At 39.7% G+C, this 23,700-nt stretch overlaps 1 protein-coding gene across 1 annotated transcript in view; it reads left to right on the top strand.

The window, feature by feature from the left end:
- The window catches only part of egfem1 (EGF-like and EMI domain containing 1), a 105,189-nt gene that overhangs the window by 61,395 nt on the left and 20,094 nt on the right, over positions 1-23,700 (top strand). Inside the window, exons 17-28 of the mRNA XM_072461505.1 lie at positions 1,711-1,845; positions 3,280-3,414; positions 6,499-6,624; positions 6,767-6,898; positions 6,985-7,113; positions 7,894-8,025; positions 8,117-8,245; positions 17,223-17,351; positions 17,993-18,121; positions 19,059-19,187; positions 22,629-22,757; positions 22,832-22,960. Of these exons, the coding sequence (XP_072317606.1) occupies positions 1,711-1,845; positions 3,280-3,414; positions 6,499-6,624; positions 6,767-6,898; positions 6,985-7,113; positions 7,894-8,025; positions 8,117-8,245; positions 17,223-17,351; positions 17,993-18,121; positions 19,059-19,187; positions 22,629-22,757; positions 22,832-22,960 (1,563 nt within the window). The remainder of the gene's footprint in view (positions 1-1,710; positions 1,846-3,279; positions 3,415-6,498; positions 6,625-6,766; positions 6,899-6,984; positions 7,114-7,893; positions 8,026-8,116; positions 8,246-17,222; positions 17,352-17,992; positions 18,122-19,058; positions 19,188-22,628; positions 22,758-22,831; positions 22,961-23,700) is intronic.

Below are 23,700 nucleotides of genomic sequence, written 5' to 3'. Positions count from 1 at the left end.
TAAACCTCTCTCTGATGTGAATGGTCCAGCCCAGCACCAATCCTGAATCAGTGCTGGTGCAGCCTCTGGAGGAGAAGGAGCTGAGCATGAAGCATTTTGTCCATATACATACACTCACCAGCCACTTTATTAGGTACAGCTTGCTAGTACCGTGTTGGACCCCCTTTTGCTTTCAGAACTGCCTTAATCCTTCGTGGCATAGATTCAACAAGGTACTGGAAACATTCCTCAGAGAGTTTGGTCCATATTGACATGATAGCATCACGCAGTTGCTGCAAATTTGTCACATCCATGATCACCACATCCCAAAGGTGCTCTATTGGACTGAGATCTGGAAACTGTGGCGGCTCTTTGAGTACAGTGAACTCATTGTCATGTTCAAGAAACCAGTCTGAGATGATTCACGCTTTATGACATGGCGCGTTATCCTGCTGGAAGTAGCCTTCAGAAGATGGGTACACTGTGGTCATAAAGGGATGGACATGGTCAGCAACAAAACTCAGGCTGTGGCGTTGACACGATGCTCAATTGGTACTAAGGGGCCCAAAGTGTGCCAAGAAAATATCCCCACACCATTGCACCAACACCACCACCAGCCTGAACCATTGATACAAGGCAGGATGGATCCATGCTTTCGTGTCGTTTACGCCAAATTCTGACCCTACCATCCGAGACTCATCAGACGAGGCAACCTTTTTTCCAATCTTATATTGTCCAATTTTGGTGATCCTGTGCGAATTGTAGCCTCAGTTTCCTGTTCTTAGCTGACAGGAGTGGCACCCGGTGTGGTCTTCTGCTGCTGTGGCCCGTCCGCCTCAAGGTTGGACGTGTTGTGCGTGTTGTGCTCTTCTGCAAACCTCGGTTGTAACAAGTGTTTTTTTGAGTTACTGTTGCCTTTCTATCAGCTCGAACCAGTCTGGCCATTCTCCTCTGACCTCTGGCATCAACAAGGCATTTGCGGCCACAGAACTGCAACTCACTGGATATTTTCTCTTTTTCAGACCATTCTTTGTAAACCCTAGAGATGGTTGTGCGTGAAAATCCCAGTAGATCAGCCGTTTCTGAAATACTCAGACCAGCCCGTCCGGCACCAACAACCATACCACGTTCAAAGTCACTTAATTTCACCTTTCTTCCACATTCTGATGCTCGGTTTGAACTGCAGCAGATCCTCTTTACCAATTCTACATGCCTAAACGCATTGAGTTGCTGCCATGTGATTGGCTGATTAGAAGTTTGCGTTAACAAGCAGTTGGACTGGTGTACCAAAAAAGTGGCCGGTTAGTGTATATCCAGGTTCTGATGTGTGCTTGTAGTTCATGTTTTAAGTCAGTAAGAGCACAGGCTACATACAGACATATTTCATACATTTGTCATGTGAGAGATGTTCAAAGGCCAGATCAACCACACTGTACTGTATTTTCTAAATGGAGCTTAAAAAAATAACTATATAACCTTCCATAACATATATATCCTGACTTTTATGAACACAAGCAGCCAAATGGTGAGGCAACTGTGAGGGTTTGTCTCTCAATAAACTTATATATTGAAGTAGTGGTGTAAGTATGCAATGATGTCATGCTTCTGAGTATATTTGCTAAGAGACTCATACCTTCTCTGTTCAGCTCTAGTGTTGTTTTAGTTCACTTAAACTATAAAGAAAAGCGTCTTGTGTAATGGTTTGCTCTCTGTGCTTGTTTCCGGTCCCAGCGTGTCCCAGGTGGACACACGGCGCGAGCTGCTCCAGAGAATGTGACTGTGTCCAAGAACATTCCAGCGGCTGTGACCCCAAAACGGGGAGCTGTGTCTGTAAGCCCGCATTCCACGGGGCGCGCTGCGAGAGAGGTACTGTCTGTGCATTCCACCCCAGAGTACTGACTCATTGTTTTTTCTGTTGTTTATTTATTTTTTTTATTTTTTTTTTACCTCACTTAAAGATCAAGTGTTTCCTGATCAAAAACATGTCTGGAGTTGTGTTTCATCTGTGTATTGTTGTGTAATCCAGCCTATTCAGTCTAGGGCGGCAACAAGTAATGGCAACTGATCGATTATTGAGATAATTACCGTATTTTCCGGACTATAAGTGATAGTTTTGGCCGGGGTGCGACTTATACTTATATTTATACTATAGTTATAGTTATACTCCGCAGCGACTTATATGTGATATTTCTGGTTATTTTCACACTTGCAACCGCATTTCATACTACTTATATATGTTTTTTTCTTTTTTTCTCTATTATGCATTTTTTGGCTGGTGCGACTTATAGTCCGGAAAATACGGTAATAACTAATTCAGTCATCGAATTATTATTATCTTGTCCATACATCGGTTCAAAAACATGCCATGAGCTGAGAAAAGAAGTTTTATGACTGAAATTGAGCCGTAATACCATGAAAATGTTGTAAATGTTGTGTATTGTATGAAAACACTCTTTTTTTGTCCATAAATGTGCTCCACCAGGATCTTCAAACGGCTTCATCTCAGCTTCATCTGGGAGAAATCTGCTCAAATCGTTCTGCGTTCTCAACAACTCATTGATTAATCAAAAGAATCAACGCTACTCTAGTCGGTCGATTAGCAAAATGATCATTATTTGCAGCCCTTATTCAGTCAAAGTTCAGAACACACCTCTCAACATATTCCAGAAGTGCTCCTCCGTGTTTTTGAAGTCCAGTCACTTTCATCAAGAGACCGAACAGTCATTTCTAATCATCAATAACATGTTAGAGAGGTCTACAGCCTTTTTTCAGTAAAAGCACGTGGTTCGGAGCAGAGTTCAGACTTTGTAGGAACTTTATTGAAATTATTATATATACTGTCTTGAATTGAAAAGAAAAAAAGAAAAATCAATATTGTGGTTGATCTATAAGGAAACAATCTTGATTTGTTTTGTATCATATATCGCCTTTTAATTAAAGTGATCCATGTTTAATAAAAGGTTTTTACTAGTCTTGGGCGACAAATATGACGAAGCATTAGAAACAATTACACTGTTTATCACCACATTAGTAAAAACTCAAAACTATTTTCAAAAGCCTTGCACAAAACCCACTTTATGTGTTTCAAATCCATTCAGTCCATGGATGGGAAAGGTTCCAGACTGACCTCACTTGGCTAAGGAAACTAATGAGTCTGTCTGGCCAGCCACTATTCACTATATCCCAATGTTCTAGCCTGAAATTAAATCTTTTCCCACAAACTCAGATTAAAATATGTTTGATATATTAAAACTATACTGGAAGGTTTTGTCTTATTCTTAATCATGTCTGTGTCTCTAGAGTGTGAGTCTGGGTTCTTTGGTGCTGGCTGTGAGACGAGATGTGAGTGTCCAGGAGGAGAGTCATGTGACCCCCGGACCGGACATTGCACCCACACATGTCCGGCTGGTCTCTATGGGGACGAGTGCCAACACGGTGAGCAGAACATTTTTATTAAGTTTCATCCATTATTCCGATCTAAAAAAATGACAATACTGAAAAAAATGAACATTAGTGACCTTTACCTGACACTAGTGCGCTTTTTAATTGTTTAGGTCTTGTAGATTGTGCCCTAAAATGCTTTCCACCTTCTAATATCAACTAAATGTCCTTGAATATGATACTGACATGATACTGACAGTTAAAATGATGTGATGTTGATAAAACAGTGAAAACATTTGCTCCTTTGGGCCAAAAAATGTTGGTTTTGGACTAGTTTGTGATTTCATTTTTCTACAATCAACATAATTTGGGATCATTTATCTGCAAACTAACTAACTAACTAACTAACTAACTAACTAACTAACACACAACCTGGTCCCCAAAGAAACAAGAATGTCGTAAGATTGTGCACACGTGTGGAAAATTATCTCGTGACATTTCCCCCCAATGTGTTTACAAGAAGAAAAACTAAACGGATTATCGCTGTTGAGATACATCCCTCGTGAAGCAGTAGTTTAAAAAGCAGCGCTACAACAATCACAGCAAAAACATGTATTTAATCTAACACAATGAATCTGAAATTGTGTGTCAAAATCTCATCCAAGCTTGTGTCTTTGTGTCCCACTTTTAAGATAAGATAAGATGACCTTTATTTGTCCCACAATGGGGAAATATCAGTGTTGCAACAGAGATCAGGCACAGAGGTATGATAATAAAAAAATAGATATGTAACTTAGAAAAAAACTCTTATACTTGATACTTATAACAACTTTTATGAGCTATATAAATTGCTATAGCCAATCTTGTGAAGTCAACTTGTTTTACATTGTGCATGAGCGAATATATATTTTGTGATTTAGCACTTTTCTTTTGTCAAACCATTTTACAAAATCCCTGCTCTTTTATTTATAGTACTTCATCATGACAAATATTCCCCCACAATCCTACAAATCTGCTCAAAGAAATGTCCTCGTGCACATCAGCTCATCAACATTCTTAAAGTTCTATTTCTGGAGACTGTGGCTTATTGAGGACACATTATCATTCTTTGGCGCACTCTTGTGGCCACAAAACACATTACACCCCCAGTACTTCACCTTTTTCCTCCCCTCTGCTCGAGTTGGCAGCGTGTTTGCATTCTCCAGGTGTAAATGTGTGTGCCCTTGTTGATACGCCACAGTCAAAGCGTTATAAATGACTCCAGCTCGGCCCTACCTTACATTTGACAAGACTGCGAATCACCCATAATCCACTGCTCTATTCTTTGTAATGCTATTGATGGATTTGGTGTCAGTTGGCTGTTCAAAAGTGCAGGTGCGCTCATATAAAAGTATAAAAAAGTGCATGTTGTTTCCCCACTGCAGGGCGTCCTCTGGCTGTTTACTCTGGACGGTTGATGGAAAGTTCATTTTTTGGCGCGGTGACCTGAAATGATACTTGTGTTAGCGGTTTGGGTTCAAATGCAGGCCTCGTGTGGGACTAGACAAACACGGGGATAATGTGTCGGCCGGCCAGGACTGGGGGCCGGCCGGGGGTCGTCGAGGCAGGATTCAGAAAGAGCACGTTTTTGGAGCTTAAGTTACAGAGCGGTTCATGACAGGGCTGATTGACTTGAGTTAATACTGCGGCGACCACTGGCAGACGTTAGATAAATAAACAGGATTTGATGAGTATCGCTTCTGTTAAGTTTAGTGTTTTGGATCGTTTGGTTTATGTTGTTTTTTCCTCCTCCACCTTTTCAGATGATCAATATTCTGCATTCACTCTAGTTACTGTTTTTAAATAATTTAAATAAGTGCAATTTATTGAATGATCAAAAATGCAGTGGATGTTGTCTTGTATATATGCAACATTTGAAAATTGGGTTTATCGTTCATGATTTAAACTATTTCAAAATGTTCCACAAAGAGCTGATTAATAATGTAAATGAAAAGAAACATTATCGTCTCAGGCAAACATTTCAAACTTATTTTCAGTAGTAACAAAAAGGGCTGGATTTTCAAAAAGAGAAAATAGATTTGAATCATTAGTTGTTGTTTTTTACCATGTTGTCTTATTGTAGTTGTGATATAAATCCAGACTTACAACATTTCAGGAAAGATCCAAATTAGTCTTACTTATGTACTTTATTCAGTATAGATACTTGTTCAAATGAGTATCAAGTTTCAATACAAGTATACCTTTTCTTTATGGGTATTTTACAGTCCTCTCACATTTGTCTGATTCTGATACATTCTAATACATTTAAACATGCTTTTTAGCTCCTTTCTGTCCTGATTGACCAATAACTTCTGATTATTGATATTATTATATCAGGAAACCCCCATGAATACCAAAATACACATGTTTGCCTCTCCTTAATAATAATTTAAATAATATCTGGTATTTTCATTGGGTTTATAACCATTTTGACAATATTGTGATTTTATAATATTAATAGTCACATTATGCTGGACTTTTACATGATATCAAATCAGCTCATAAGAGTAAAATGCATTGTTTTGCTTCTACAGAAAAGTAAAATGCCAAAAAAGAACTACTGTGACCATTTCCTTCTTGGTAGAGTGAACACACAAGTGAAGTTTCATCTTTTGAGACTGCACCAAAGGCATTTCCTGAGAATATGTCACATGGTCAACTACAAATACCACAGTCTACCATGAAGTCAACGTAGCACATTTATAATTTAAATTATTTATCATTTCAATCATTGTTCAATTAACACTTGTAATCGAAAATACAAGTAATAAACATTGGTACTACTGTATAATAACGACACCTTGATTTGCCTTAACAAAGCATGAACAAATACTTAATTCATGATGAAAATATAGTTTATTAAGGATTAGTACATAGTTTTGGTTTGAATTTTGAGCCAAATAATTGTGATTATGATTTTTTTCCCCATAGTCGAACAGCCCTGGGTCATTGTCATTCCTGACCATTTTTCTACCACAGTCTGAACATTGTTGCTCAGAAATAAATTATGTCATGTTGACTTTTATTTTAGGACTTCACTGACACAGATGTTGTTGTGATGTTGTTTTCATGCATGTATGTGTTTTTTTGTTTTTAAAGCTTGTAAAGACGGACTCTATGGAGAGAACTGCCATCTGACCTGTAACTGTGGAACAGCCCCTTGTGACCCTGGCAGTGGTCAGTGCATTTGCCCCGCTGGGAAGACCGGCATCACCTGTAAGAAAGGTACAAATATTATTCATGTACTTTGTGACGACTTCCCTGCCTGTTTTAATGTTAATGCAGACAGTTGACAGAAGTGAAACAAAGGTAAAGCGCAGTACTAATAGTATTACACTTGATTAGTTCATGTTTACCCTGTACATAGACTGTCCCGATGGATTCTGGGGGTTGAAGTGTAAGTCGGCGTGCCCCTCCTGTGAGAATGGAGCGCCCTGCAACAAAGTGACTGGAGTTTGTGATTGCACTCCGGGCTTCACTGGGACTCACTGTGAGCAGAGTACGTGAGCCGCGATCGTACTACTGACAGAATAAGTACAATTGTGTGTTTTGTGGTTGACGTCATACATCTGCTGTTGTGTTTAGAATGCCAGGCTGGTTACTATGGTCCAGGCTGCTCGTCCCAGTGCTCGTGTCCTCCTGATGTGACCTGTGACCCCCGCACTGGACGCTGTGTCTGCCCCCCTGGCAAGACAGGCCATGACTGTGCTACACGTATGTTTAGTACTTGTTGTGTTTTACTAGTATTTAAACTAATAGTGCCTCAGGACGTGATTCTTATTCATTAGAAATCCAAACCCAGAAAAAGAAGTTTTATTGCTATTTTCAATAAACAAAATGAACAAACTAGGAACTTACAACAACACAATGAATAATAATAATAAGATTCAAACTAATAAAATAAAGCATGCATTTAGATTCATAAATATTAAGGTATTTACTGTGTTTTTGGTACAATATTGTGAGTACATTTAAACAAAATAGTTATTTACTCCCAATACACTGGCTCAGCCCCTGCAGCTTGGTCACTTACCGTATTTTCCGGACTATAAGTCGCACCTATTTTCATAGTTTTGGCCGGGGTGCGACTTATACTTATATTTATACTTATACTCCGGAGCGACTTATATGTGATATTATTTGTTATTTTCACACTTGCAACCGCATTTCATACTTTTTTTCTTATCTATTATGCATCTTTTTGGCTGGTGCGACTTATACAACTTATAGTCCGGAAAATACGGTAACTAATGTAACAATTAGAATTAGTTTTACTTTTATTTGTCTAATTATTTTGTATGAATACATTCTTGTTGAGATATGTTTTACGTGTTAATTAGAGAGACAAGTTCAAAGTGAGCTAATGACAATAATAATATAAACCTATGATGTGTTCGCAGTCACAAGGTGTGGCAGTATGAATACATATGTAAATACATAAGTAAAGCTATAGATGACACACAGACTGTAACTGGGCCTTGTTTCTCTTTGAAGCTTGTGAGTCTGGTTCCTGGGGCGACGGCTGCGTCTCTAAGTGTCAGTGTGGAGACAGCTCTTTGGGCTGTGACCCAGTGACAGGCCAGTGTCTCTGTGAGGACGGCTTCACGGGACAGCACTGTCGCCAGGGTAAGTCCTGCCATCATAGAGTTTACAGATGTCCTTTATAGTTTGCTGTGCTTTATGAATGTTTCTTTTATTCCCCACTTGTTTGTGTCAGAGTGCGTGAATGGCACGTACGGCGCAGGCTGTGCTCATCTGTGTCTGTGTCAGAACGCTGCCCTGTGTGACCACGTGAGCGGGGCCTGCACCTGTGCCCTTGGGTACGCTGGGACGCACTGTCAAAAGAGTAAGTTTACTGAGATTGTGTATGTGTTTGTCTGTTACATTCGGATTAGCAGCGCTCGACAATAAACTCACTCCCAACCAGCCAAATGCTTTCTAAATATGAATCTTCTATTATTAAAATTAGTAAAATGCAATACTGAAAAACATTTCTAGATAACGACACGCCAGAGCATAAAGAGAAAAATTAAATCTAACTTATAGCATTTGACAAGGATTAGGCACAATGTGCCTGGTTGCAGCTTGTGCAGAAAAACTGAATCATATGCACAGCTCTTAAACATATTAATAACATCACACTAGGTAGACTCAGAATTCCATCCAAAAGTTTGGCACAATTTACATGCAGCAAACAAAACACATTCTGACCCTTTAACCCTTAGGCTTCCCTTTGATGGAATGCCATGTGCCACAGGGGGGCAGTAGTGCACATTGTGTCCTTGGGCAAGACACTTCACCCACCTTCCCTCCAGTGTCCAAGTATGCTGTTGTATGAAAGAGAGTTTGTGAGGGAAACTATGTGTATCATGTATGTTCATTAACATGCACTGTCCCAACCAAATAAACATATTAAAAAAAAATAAAAAATTAAGTCAAGGACATCAATTTCCACAAAAACCTCTATAAAAAGATCATAGATTCATATTTTTTTATACTTGTCCTAATCAAAAATGTACTTTATTTTTTTAAATCAATACCACATTGAACCTTAAAATGCTCAAATTTCACATAAGATAAGATATGCTTTATTTGTCCACACAATGCTGATGCACATGCTGAGATTTATAGACAGTGTAAGTTAAAGTGAGTGGAGTCAGACAGTGACAACACGTCATAATGTAGAGAAACACAATCTGCATCACAGCAGCGGAGCAAACGCCTCTGAAAGTTAGCTCATATTTAGAGCAAGTTATTCACTACATGTGGAATTTTCAAACTGTCATTTAAAGGGTTAAAGTTGTATTCATTAGGTTCAGTGCTGGATCTTTGGATGTCGGAAAGTATGGAAAGTATGACAAAATATGCATCTATGATGTTTTTGTAAGTGGGTCCTAAGTAAAAACACTCTTAGTGGGTTACTGGGCCAACAAAGTTTGAAAAACAGCCAACATTGACAAAAATATCAATAGAAAAAACAGAAAGTTAAACATCAATTCAAAATTCGTATGTGTTTATTCATTTAAGGGGTTTTGGCCCAGTGTTGCAACCGTTTCCAACAAGTTCCTAGTGTGCTGTCATTATTTACACTCAGCAAATAAACTTATAACTTCCAAAACATGCTAAAAGATAAAGTTTGTATTTATTTTTATTTTTTGTGTGTAAAATCTTAAATATAGTCATATTCTACATATAGTTTCAACATATAAAAACTTGCAGAAGTGTATTAATACATACTGTTGAACCAAATAAGTTGAAGTTGTAATTCTCTGGCAAAATCCAATTGTTGGAAAAACAAAGGACCACAAATAAATATATTTTCTTATGATCAGAATAATCATCAATCTTCACACACATTTATCTCCACTAGAGGGCAGCACAGGCCAGGATATGTTTTCTGCACCTTTTCACTTACTCATCTTCTACCACAATTAACATTAACCATAATAAACACATGTTAAAGACAAAAAAAATGTCAAATAAAATCTGTTTCATTTTTGTTATCATCAAACTACAATATATTACACAGAAAAAGCCCAGTCGATCAAATCCAGAAACGTATCATTCCAAAGTGATTTGGTCCTGATTTGGAGTGCGTAGCATCAGTCCGACTGCCTCAACAACATCATGAATTCTGCTTTGATTATAGTCTTTGAGTTAAAGTGATCCTTTGTTATTGCAATGTCTGAGATTTACAGTGGTGAGCGAGGCGTCATAAATCACAGCCGTGTCACTCTAGACGCGAGCTCTTCGTCCCCAGCCATAACAGTCTCTCTGATTGGACATCGCCGTTTAAACCGGGCTATCAGTCCTGTCCCGGTCCGGGTTTTTCCCCCCCTAAAACAAAGGTGTCCAGTTTCTCCATCATCTGCTGGGCCTCTTCAGGAAGCAGGCTGCTCTGTGAGAAGGACCAGAGCGTTCCTGTTCATCACCGGGATTTCAAAAGCAAAAGGCATGTTTTCTCTGGCTCTAAAAGAAGATATGCACTCGATTTTTGTGCGGTAATATAAGCAGATAAACCTGGAATGTAGAAAAGCTGTTTGTTGAAGCAGCAATAGAAAATAGTAGAACCGTTTTATTAGACTATCTTTGCATCCATTTGACCATAAAGACATAGGTGTAGTGCAAATGTCATGCAACTATTACAATATGTGTTTTATTTATCATTGTATTTATTAGATATGTGTAAAGACAGTGGCTGTGTTCACATGCGCACCGAAATCCGATTATGATCTGATTTCTGCACCTTTAAGATGATTTACATGACAAATGGCGAAACTGCAGAATTGTGATGTGAGAGGAATCATGAGATAGAGGATTTTTCTATTTACATATAATTTAAATAATCTAAAAATAAAAAAATAATTAGGATCAGATTTTGGAGTTAAATGATTATAAAAATGTGTAAAATCTGGTGAAAAAGACAAATGATTTCACTAACGGATGGTTTTGTTTAATTTTTTCGTTTTGAATTGATTTGCTTTTTTATTTTACAAGTCCTATAACTTTATTTGCTTGTTAACACTAATTTCAAATCCAACCCTAGTACATAATTACTTTGATTATTACTGGATTATTATGGATTAGTATTATTGTGTTTGATGGTGTTTTGATGAGGAAAATTCCACATTAAGAAAGGTGAAAAGTTGCAAAAACAGATAAATGCCATTAAAAAAAAAAAAAAAAAAACTTATAATTTACTCTTTGTCCAACACAGTACAAATCTATTTTAGTGCTATAAAATATGATTCCATCAGCAAATCCTCTCAACTACTACTTATACTAACAACATGTAAGATGATTCTGGTTCTCACTTTGAAGCCTGCATCAAAACGTTTGCTTGTTCGCCTCTGAAAACGAAACACCGGTCTTCTGATTGGCACCGGACGTCCGCATTATTGATCGCTCGTTTTTTTGTTGTTGTGTTCCTCTTTGACTTCATAGACTTTGGAGCAGGAAGTTGTGTTGGAGGTGGTGCGTCTATTCGCCCTTCTCTCCCTCTCTCTCTGTGTTTGGCCTTTCCCCGGCTGTGTGGTCCCTCGGCCTGCTTTATGGGCTGACAGCAGTGGCTCTTACACAAGCAGGGATCTGGAAATAATCCCGCTGTCTTAAAGCGCTCATTTAGAGGAGGGATGGGGGTCTCTCGGCGATGGCACGGCGTGTGTGGTGCTGCCAGCCCACATTCTCCGTGCCCACCTGTAAACAAAGACGAGGGGGACGAGTCTGGACTTTAAACACAGACAGGCAGAGTGGTAATATTACATGACAGATTATTGTGGGGAATGGAAGGAGATGTCCCGCTCCCTGCTGGTATGAAGACGTATTCAACTTTCCATAGATTACAGGATGAAATGGGCTTGTTAAAAGAAGAGATTCCTGGAAACCGTCTGACTTGCATTTACTGAATTTCAATGGTGTTTTGCAAAATTGTTTGTGATGGAAAAAAATGTGACAGAATGGCTCAGTGATTTAAAGCAAAAGGATGTAAAGCGTGCCACCTGCACGATTCCATGGAAATAGAAAGTTTAAATCATGCTTCGGAACATTCTGCATGTAGATAGATATGTTTCATGCCGTACTGTGGGATATTATAGCCAAACAAAGCACATTTCCATGGAAACAAGCAGGAGGAGGCGCCAAAAGGCCGTGTACAAGTCAGGTTTGTGGAGATGCAACACAGTAAGTGCAAAGAAAACCCACAAAATCATGCTTTTATTTCAGTCAATATACTCTAATCTCTCCAATGATTTAAATAGTTTTCTTTTTTTCATTCTTTACATCAATGAATATGATTTCATTGTAATGTTCTACTTTAAAATACATAAAGATTGTAGTATACAGCCGTCTTCTGCCGACCGACTTGTCAACTAAATTGACAGTGGAGCAAAACCGGACAAACTTTTCAGTACCTCTATGATCTGACCGTGTTTCTGACCCAAACTGAACTCAAAAGACTGTAAGTGCACAAGAGGTCATGCAAAAACAACTGTTTCTGCAGAAAACTAGTACGGAACGGTATTTTTATGTGCAAAAAAAGCTGATTAAACTCACTCACAGAGATCTCACTCCATCTTCATCTTGTCCAACTTAAATCCTTATATACGAAATGAAATAATAATGTTCACCTAATACAAATGTCGGGTCGACTAAGACACCATAAACCTATTAAACGACTAAGCGATTAAAGGCCTATATATCTAAAGGCCTGATTAGATAAAATAGATACGCATTTGAGCAGATATGAACACTGAAAAAGAAGAAACCTCATGGTAAAATCATTGGCCTCATGTAATTTTCAACGCAAAACAATCTTCTATAATTACAATACTGAGGCGTTAAAAGACACTACATCAACGGCAAAGTATATTTTTCACTGTCCTGTCGAGTATCAAGCTTTTCCCTGAGAACTGGAATCGAGTTGGACATTCTCAGCCATAACAATTACACTTTTACCTGTTTTAACTCTGCCTGTATATTATGACACATGTGCAGATTTTGCTAACTATTTTCCTCCCGCTATTTTCTTTCCAAAGCTTGAGATAAACAAGTCTAAATCCCCCCCCCCAATTGTTCCGACACAACAGCCAAACCGTCTTGTTGCCATGGCGTTTAGCAAATGCTTTAAAATCAACACCAGACAGTGAAGCACCACAGGCCCAGAGTACAGCTGCGTAATGACTTTACCCTGACTGGGCCAGCTCTAATAACAATGCAGTTTAACCACTAAAGAAGCAGGCAAAGAGGTGCCTGCTGTCGGCGTGGGAACACACAGATGACCAGCGCGCAAAGTAAGTGCTGATCAAGAGGGAGACTTTTGCAGTTTGAGCACATGCACAGGCAAGTGGAATCCCAGGGTCGCTCACCGTTCATGTACAATACACAATCATTGCACCGTTCTGCCACACGCAAAGATCCATGTATTGCACGTGATGTTCTACGATTTATATCCTGTTTAACGCTTTTAAATACGGTTCCTTAGTTAGCTGTTTATTAGGCGTTAATAAGCACTAGTTAGTTGTTTATAAGCGCTTGCATTTGTAGATGGATTATAATACCTTGTAAATGTTATTGAACCCCAAACACAAAAAACATGTACTAAATGTTTGTAAGAGCGTTAATAAGATGCTTATTACTAAACTGTTTTCCATAACCAAGTGATACATGCTTGTAAATGCTTTGTAAGTGCTTATAAACATGTAACTAGTGCTTATTAATGTTTTGTAAGTAGTTTAGTAACAACGCTTGTTTTAAAAGTGTTTCTCGCTATTTTTAAGGACCAAAAACATTCTAACAACAGTATTTTTTTTATTAAACCTGTCATTTATCTGCAGAAAATTATATTGAAATACATTCATTTTAATCCTTAAGTTTTGGATAAACACGTTTTCTTACGCTGAGCAAGCAACAAATTGTAGCGTTGTCCCAAAATAATTTAGTAAAATGGAGCAAAACATGTAAATCGATACAGCAGCCCACTATAATGATACCATATCACCGAATTTAGTAGCACAATATATCAATATATAGAGTAGGCCAACACGTTACTTAAGCAGGTTTTTGCTTTGAATTAATTTTACTCAAGCGAAAGTAATTGGTAAACATACTATTCAAGTGATTGTAGTATACTTAGGCCTTATGTAATCCAATCAAAACACAAAATATTACAAATTAAACTGTTAAAAGAAACCATAAAGTAAGGAACAAGAAACACAAATGTTTAAATGCTTTATTTTGAGGGCATTTGTCACTTATATAACTGTTACTGTGAAAGTTCAGTGTGAGAAAACGACTCTAAAGAAGCACCATTTCTTCACTAAAAGTACTGAAGCAAATGTATCTGATGTACTACCCATCTTTGTTTTGAGTCCCAGGGTAAAATAAGTCGGCTGCATCATCATTTGAAGTTAGTAGGAGGAAAACTCTGGCTTTTTCAAAAACACCCAACCACCAAGTTACACATCGCCCTTACGCTTCAATTTGTGGCTTCCTTTGGTATCATGGTCCACTGATTCGCCCATAAAACAAAGACGTAGTGGATAAATGCAACGCTGAGATAATTAGGAGAGCGTTTTTTACTATGCAGATGTGCGTCTACTCCCAAAACGATCCCGAAAGGCTATATATTGTGGATATTATTTTGAAATCGGAACACGTGCTAATCATTGGAGACATCTGGCTGAGGAATGGCGTCATCGTGTGCACATGGGATCTAGTCAACTGTCCGGTGACAAATTGAGCCATCAGAAATAGGCAGTGACTAAACAGAGCGGTTCTTGCTTGGCGTGGGGAAGTCACGCATACAGACGATATGTACAGTCCACTTATGGAAAGAGCCCGTTCATCTCTGGCTTGGTTCGTGTGGAATTGAGGCGTTCTGTGTTTGCAAAGCATCAGTGTCTTTGTTTGGGCGTTGAACACAAACAGCTATTTACAAGCGCCAGTATTTGATCATTTCAGCTAACACACGTGACATACAGTTAATATTGCAATTCAAGTGTTTTAATTTGACCATCTTTTCTCCATCAATGTGTTATTTGTTTTCCTGGAATGTTCCGCTATATCTTTCTCGTCCAGGTAGGTTCCATAGCCAAAAGAGTCTAGAGAGTGAAGTTCAGTTGACTGAATTCAATTTTCCTTTGGTAATGTTCCACGATAAGGTCTTGAATTAGACTCCATGGAAACAAGAAGGCGATGACATCACCAAGCTTAGTGACATGTCAGATCTGTGGAGAGCTGACTCCACTCGCCGCAAGAATGCATGTTTTACAAAGAAGTTTTCAGCATTCAGTATAAAACTGTAACCAAATAATGCTCATTGTTTGTCTCCATGGAGCATTGTACATCTCCATGGAGACAAACTGGGGGAGATCAGAACCATCTACACCTCCCAGTGTCTGAGGAGGATGCACAACATCTGCTGATTGGCTGATGGGATCTTAGTGAACCGTATATTTTTAATTATTCGACTAATAATTCTATTTGCATTACAAAGATTGAAGTATGTTGACCACAGCAGAAAAGAGAAGAACTGGATCGAGTTCACTGGAGTTTTGTGAGAGACAGTTCTAGTTATAATATTTCCTAATACTTTTTACGGCTTTTACCAGGGCCTTAGTGCAGTGGTGCCCAAAGTCACAAAGCATGAGCAGGGTTTTTGTCAAATTGAGTCAGAATTAAACCACTAAAATAAATACAAATCGACCTAATTTTACAACTTGAAATTATTACAACATTTTCTGTGGTGGATTCTGAGTCAGTTGCGCGGTTACTTTGGGGGTCCCGGCCTGAAAAGGTTAAGAACCCCTGCCTTAAGGGGCCTCCAGACCGCGGCGGCCGAAGCGTCCAGTTTACATTCAAAGTCTATGTAAACGCGCGTCGAGCACGTAGTGCGTTTCCCGCGGCGCGATTCCTTCATTTTTGCGACGCGATTGGTGCGTTTTCTTACGCTCTAAATGCTTTGAGGGCGGGTATGAGGCGACCGAGGCGACCGAGGCGGCCAAAGCGGCCAAAGCGGCCGGCGTGACATGTTCAGATTTGTTCAAGTTTCTGCAGCAGATGCGCTGCAGCAGCCAATCAGAGATGACGTGCTACGCACAACCCGGAAAAAGACCCAAAACAAACCCCGCAAGATAAAAAAAAAATCCTTAAAACACAGCAAATCATGATATTGACTAAACTCTGCTCACCTCTGAAGTATATGCGGGTCCCAGACGGGCCCCGGAGCCCATCGCCTCCGCTTTTGGACTTTGTAAAGTTAATAAACCAAAGCCATGGTCCAACATTAAACTCCATTTACACCATGAGAAAAGCAACACAGCACAACTCCTCCACTGAGCATGTGCGCAGGACGACTCGAACGCACGTCTGCTGCTGAGTGTATTCTACGGATGTGAGTCCGGGGCGTCGAGAACGCACGTCTGGTGCGTTTTTTTTTCAAATGTACTCGCGCTCAAATTCTGCGCGATTTGGCTTCCGCGGTGTGTACGTAGCTTTAGTCGACCAAGAACAGTGGTTATTAATGGGGTTTATGGGAGAGGGACCCTTTACATCATTACTATGCAGTGTTTGATCCTCTTAGTTCTTCACTGTTCATCTTATGACATAAAATACTGAATCTGGAGAAAGCGTGTTGGACCATCCACCAGAAAAGTTACACGGTTGTAGGTTCGGGTTATGGCGCAGTAGTACCACAAGGACGTTTTTTTGCCTAGAAATGTTCCTCTTTGATAGTTTTGTTCACATAAGGATATTCACACAGTATAGTTCTTTCTTTACAATGTCCCAAAGGAAATGCACAATTATGCCAAGATGTCCGATCCACCAACTTTTAAAAACGTCTGTTATTATGAAACACGCCTTGATGACGCATCGCTCAGTTGATTGCATTTAATCCAACAAAACCGTAAAAAACATGTCTATAATCACTTTTTCATCACTTTCCGTCTGTTCTTTATTTGCTTTCTTTTATCTAACACTGTGCAGCCCCGCAGTGCTTAAGTGCATCTTTCGGGAGGGCCAAATAACCTGGCTTTGTTTCGGCATTTACAAGTGCGGCCTGTGGACTCAGCAGGTGCTCTAATTACCCACTCTTTGTGCAACCTCCACCCCACAACTCCACAGCCTGCCATGCTTTTCTGGAGCTTTGAAGTGGCCCAGATCCTCCGCACATGTGGGACTCGCAGCGCAAAATCCCAATTCTGACACAGTAGTTTGGGCAGGCAGTGCGACGAAGAAGGCCGGAGGATTATTTGATAGTGCCAAAGACTTTTTTTGGTGTCCCGTATTTGCTGCCAGTTGTGACCATGTTGTATCTCTACCCGCAGTGTGCCCGGACGGCTTTTACGGTCTTGACTGTGGCCAGATGTGCGAGTGCAGGAACGGTGCCCGCTGCCACCACATCACAGGAGCCTGCCTCTGCACCGCCGGCTGGGCAGGACCACACTGCACTCTGGGTAATATAGGCTACATCATTAAAAAAGGGTGTGAGGGAGGTCTTTTAGCTGTGCAACCCATCTCGACATCGCAGTCTCCTGGAATACGCCCATGATGTGTGTTTGCGAACAATTATCTCAGTGATCAGAGATGGGTAAAGGAAGACGATGCCCTCAAGCGGACACGGTGTAATTGAGTTTTTAGATAAACGCACCAACGTGTTTCGCAGTCGTCAACATTAACAACGGAGAGAGCTTTTAGTAGCTAACCATTCCGCGTTCCCATGCTAAACTTTTCTTGAGAATTTCATGCCGTTGTTTTAATGAAGCCAATGAAATGCCCACTAAAACGTCTTACTCTGTCATTCTGCAGCCTTATTCGGGGCTCTCCTCTCGCCACAGATATTTTGTGGTCCCAACTTCCAAAGCCGAACTCGGTGAAAAGCCACCAGCGTGACTTAACGATGCAGCTCTATCATTAGTGTATTTTCCCATTTCTCTTTGCGAATGTCAGATGGGTTTATTAGGAAAAGTTTACAGAGTTTCGCCATGTCTTAAAATGATGGCGTTTTTTTCTGTTAACGAAGGGCAATGCTATACTTGTGTGGTAGTGAAAGTTTGCCTTGTTTGTGTGTGTGTGTGTGTGTGTGTGTGTGGCGCAGCGTGTGCGGAGGGTCGTTACGGAGAGCGGTGCAATCAGACCTGTGGATGTCGGAACGGAGCCAAGTGTGACCACGTAAGCGGGCGGTGCAGATGTGAGCCTGGGTGGACCGGAATCAGCTGTGAAGAGCGTGAGTAGCACATCGTTTTACGACATTTTAAATCGCATCAATCCAACAAGAAGAGACTTACGGTAAACGGGTTCTGTAGTTTGTCGGAGGGGTACACTTTGGTGCTTGGATTCTGGAATGACATGATGTACGAGTTGAAGGGAAATGCTTATTCAAGGGGTTCAGTCACGTGAGTTCCTGTTGTGGAGGCCATTTTGAGGACTTTTGATCCAGGGATGCAATGATATCGATACTTGTGCTTTAAATATTTGCCAACATTTACCCTATATCAATCGTTACTACATGACAAAAAACTACAAATAACATGTTATCAAAAGTTTAAGAATTGTCAATACCATAATAAATAGCTAATAAACAAATACTGATAAACCAGCAACCAAATTCTGTAGGTTCTGCGCTTTTAAATGTCAATGTTTACCGTGTTGAAGTTGTTAAAAAAACGTGTTCTCAAAATTGCTTATTCAAGTATCGGATCAGTATGGGAAGATCGATACCCGATACATTACATTTCTTGAATCAGAACTGATATCGATAGCATTATTGATAACAGACACTGTTGGCGTAAAGACAGTTATGGTTCTGCTGCTGAGTTGGAGGGTTAGGGGGGACAGAGAGTGCATTTATGTGAATGGCTCGAGGGGTTAAAGGCTTGTAAATACAGTCTTCCTGGTACTTTTTCAGATTTATGTAGCATTTTCATTTCCATGGTCAGAAAAAGATGCAACTTGTATTAATTTGTTTATTTTAAAAAAGCTTTCAGAAATTCCTACATAATTGATGGCAAGTTTAAGTGTGTAAAAGATGCTCAGTCTAGCTGCTTTGGCCATGAAATGACCACGTTTCTTGTTGTCTACAATTCAATACACTAAAAACATTCAGTTTCACATGTTTTTTCTCCCCTGTCCTTAAACTAAGTCTTACCATGTGTGTGGTTCAGCTTGTCCTGATGGGCTCTATGGGGACCACTGCTCTGGTCAGTGTCTGTGTCACAACGGAGGCTCCTGTGACTCAGTGAGCGGCCTCTGCTCCTGCCCACTCGGATGGACTGGGGTGGCCTGCGAGTTAGGTCAGTCATACTTCACTGCACAGGAGTTTGTGGATACACTGCTTTTTATTATATTTTAAGGGGAGACACTACAGGCAAAACATATTTCTTAAATGTTTTTGTTTTTCAGTCAGTTTGCTCTCTCAACATACAAGCAAATAGTCCTATCTGTGTCACTATTTAATTGAATGTATTTTTATTTGCACTTGCACACTCCAAACTTTACAATCTTAATGAGGTTTTTATAGGTTGTGTAGAAGGATTTGTTTTCTTTTAATCAAATTCTCAGGTTTAACTCAAAAAAGTAGATATATTTAACTTCAATTTTCAGTAATATATAGTTTACTCAAATAAAATATACAAATTGAATTGTTAGCTGTTTATTTTTTGTATCCAATATGTCATCAATATGGAGCAAAACATTGAAATCTGGCTTTCCAGATTTGTACATATGTGACTGACCGTGGCCAATCCAGTTACAAGTCTACCCGGAGACATTTTGAGTTATTCACAGATTCTGAAAGTGTGAATTCAAAGCTTTCCAATGATGTCTCACTCATGTAGATCTGATAATATTTGAGTAAGTTGTGGTCATTTGAATGTATACAACTCTGAAACCCATTCACTGAGAAAACGGCTTCCAAAGTTTCTCACCGGAGTGAGCCCAGAGTCACAGGGGGGCTCATTTGCATCTCATTGAGATAAGCCCTCCCCCCTGTCACACTGACACCACCTTCCCCCTACAGCTGTCACTAAAGACTCAAGAGGAGTGTTGTTATTGATGGTAACTGGACTTGAATCAGAATTAGAAGTTACTATATTAAAATGGAAATACTTGGATTACAAAAGGCCCTGAATAGAATCAAAGAATCAGAATGAGAATAGGGTTCATTGCATTTGTCGATAAACAGAATTCACAGGTGATTCAGTGCACCAACAATGGTGCACTGAATGATTCAGCCTTTAATGTTACAACGCAGTAGATACAGGGGGAAAGGACAGTAACTTATAGGAAGTTTAAAAAACACTCTTAATAGAAGAACTCTTATAAACAGATGCCAGGGCCAGGTATACGAACTGCAACGGGTCCATGGCTTTGAATATATGAGATATGAGATAATAGATATGATATGTACACCACCAGAGTCCAATTACATCAGAGATCACATCCTCATCCTCTTCTTCGTCTGTGCACTCTTCTGTGCTGTGACTCTCGGCTCTTGGCATCAAAGCTGTAAACAAATAACAGGACATTTAAGAAATGGCTAACTATTTCACATAAAACACTCATTAACTATTTTTTTTTTTTTAACACAATGTGAGAGTTTCAATATAAATACCTGAAGTGCTGATAACTCTTGATCTTTGGAAGCCGTCTGAAGAAGGGACTCAGATGCTTCTGCCAGTCCAAGTTCTTGACAAACACTTTGCCATCCGCCGTTCCAACAAGCTGTGGGATATTGAGGTGAGACTCAGGAGAGCTGTTTTCCACTACCTGATGACAAGGGCGACAATGTAAAAAAATGAGAACAGAAGAAACATATCTTAAGCAGAACAGAGAGCAGCACTGAAGTTTTGCCAGGCTAATGTTTACACATTACAATAGTCAAATAATATAAACTAACCTCAGCGATGTCTTCCAAAGTGTCAACCCTGGTCTTCATGTATGCTCGCTTGATAATCTGATGATCTGTGCGTGGCCTGCAGCTTCTGATGTGTGGGAGAAGCTGTTTCCACAGTGATCTGAAGCTTGATGTACAAACTGCAGGCTCACCTGAAAAACAGATGTTGCTTATGGTTAATTATACTCTAATCATTAAAACATGAAAATCACCAAAATAATGTTTTACACCTAAAACGCTCCTTAGCAGACTTCACGTAGAGACAGGTCATGTCAGTCAGGGTGTCTTTGCCAATTCTGAAAAGGGGAAAAAAAGGATTAGGGTTAACAGTAATAGATAACAGTTCACATTGTGACGTTAACGGTGTATTTAAGATGCAAAACGCGGAGATATTGGGACATCTGCCATCGGCTAGCGATGCTAGCTAGCTCACTTGAGATAACACGGCTCGTAAAAGCAAAACACTTGCAGAACAGCACACCAGAACATACACTCGAGTTTAAAACCGGCGCACATTAAAGTGATTAAAAGCGGGTGTTTTAGTCGCAAAGCTTACCTGGTTCAGCCGTCCTGTTGTCTCTCCCAACACCGTGCACAGAGAGACACACAGGAAGCTGATAATGGCCAGGCAAGGTGTGATTGGTTCGAGTGACGCAGTGCGTAAGCCACGTGACCAGAAGTGGTATTGGGAGTTGTAGTTTTTTTCTCTTCCCTCGCCGAAAAATAACCCGATAACATAGCAAAGTTTAGCTTACAACTTAGCTCCGAATAGCTGCGTTTAGCTCCGGGCCTAACAGCCGGTTTAGCACCATAAAACAGACACAAAGCACGACCCACGGGTCAAGAAATACTACATAAGTATATAATTTGTACAGACAAAACGCCGAAAAATAACCCGATAACATAGCAAAGTTTAGCTTACAACTTAGCTCCGAATAGCTGCGTTTAGCTCCGGGCTGTGGGGCTAACAGCCGGTTTAGCACCATAAAACAGACACAAAGCACGACCCACACAACCCACGCCGAAAAATAACCCGATAACATGGTGATAACAGCAAGTAGTCACATTAAGCCCGTATTGCAGAGTGCACTGAAGCAACATGTTAGCTTAGCATTAGCTCCACCGGAGCAGACAAGTAAGATTGGACCCTGAAAAGGTGAGGCCATAAACTGTGTACTTCAATACTTTTTTAAATACCGCTAGTGCTAAAAGATTCAATTATTATTATTACTAGTGTTATTATTATTATCTTTTTATTTTTTTAATGGTGAAACTGAGGTAGAGATGGATAAAGAAGAAAAGACAGAGAAAAAGATCAGACTAGTGAACTTAATTACTTAATTTTCATTACAACTGCAACTAACAATTTTTTTTAACTAGTCAGCGATTTATTCATTTTAAATTATTATTACTATTCTATATTTAATCACGTAATATTATTTATTTAAATTTTCTTTAATAATATAGTTCTAACCAAATAAAGGTTGAAATATGATGACTGAATCTTCTAGATAGACAATATTAAAATCACTAAATGTTCACTATTTTTCGACATTTTGACTTAATGATGCCGCTTTCTTTGATGTAAAAAACACATATTTCCACATGTGTGAGTCTGTATAGTCCACATAACAATTGCAATTATAAAAGTACAATTATGATATTTTTATTGATTAGACAATTAATCTTTGCCGCCCTAATTATTATTTATTTCATTGAGATTTTATTTTCAGAAACATCAACCACACTACATCAAAAACACTGAAATTAGTAAAAATTGTGCAAAATAATTCGTGCAGTAAATTAACTTCTACAAAGAAAATGTGTGTTGTGTCCTCAGCTTGCTCCAAGGGTTTGTTTGGCGAGGCGTGCGAGCGGCGCTGCGACTGCGTCCACAGCACCGGCTGCCACCACACGACGGGCCGCTGCGAGTGTGAGCCGGGCTGGAGGGGCGCCAGGTGTGACAAACGTAAGTATCTGTGGACCAGGGGAGGAAAACACAGGCCTTAGAATCCTCAAACATTATTGTGTCTCCACCCGCAGCCTGCCTCCCGGGGTGGTTTGGGCCCTCCTGTAGCCAGCAGTGTCAGTGCCAGCGCGGAGTGTCCTGTCATCACCGGACTGGGAGCTGTGGGTGCCCCGCCGGAGTCACTGGCCCGGGATGTGAGAAAGGTGAGACAAAAGTACAGTATGTGGAAAGAGGCTGGTGCAGAATAAAATGACATATAATTGTTATTTCAAAGGAGACATATTGTGTGTGTGTTTGTTCTTTTCTGGTGCTTAGTATTGACCTATAACATAAGCATCATTATTTTACATTTTGTTCATTGTAAATGGCAATACTGATCCAAAACGGCTTGATAATAGAAAAAGGTCCATTCACTTCCTGTTCAAAACTGTTAATCTGATAAGCCCCGCCTCTTCGTAGTGACATGTCTCCGTAACAAGCAGTAGATTGTCATTTGCATGTTTTTATTTTTGAAAAGTGACTACATGACATTTTAGAACCTACGTGAATCACTCGGAGTCATTTTTCAGATAATTGTAACTAAGTACAGGGATGAGAGCTCTTTCTCTCCTTTTTTAATTTTTTTTTTAAAGTTATAGCGTAAAACATACTTTAGCGTAAAATACATACTTTAGCGTAAAACACATACTTTAAAGCAGTACAACTACAGTAGGTGGGAGGTAATGTAACACTTCATGGATACCAATCGCCATAAAACGATAAAAAATAAGAAGAAGAAGTACAGGGATGTGGGCGGGGATAGGGGATAGGGGAATACAGTATTTTCCTGAGCACTCGCACCTCGCTTACAGGACAACACAGGATTAACTTGCTCAAAATACAACTTTGAGTAAACAAATGATAAGGAAACACTGTTGTAATGAGATTAAAAGATCATTTAAGT

This window comes from Eucyclogobius newberryi, unplaced genomic scaffold (genome assembly GCF_026437365.1).
Source record: "Eucyclogobius newberryi isolate DKJ021-1_F unplaced genomic scaffold, fEucNew1.0.hap1 SCAF_10, whole genome shotgun sequence".
Classification (NCBI taxonomy): Eukaryota; Metazoa; Chordata; class Actinopteri; order Gobiiformes; family Gobiidae; genus Eucyclogobius; species Eucyclogobius newberryi.
Note: the sequence above shows the minus strand (reverse complement) of the source record. Positions and strands in the feature narration are given on the sequence as shown.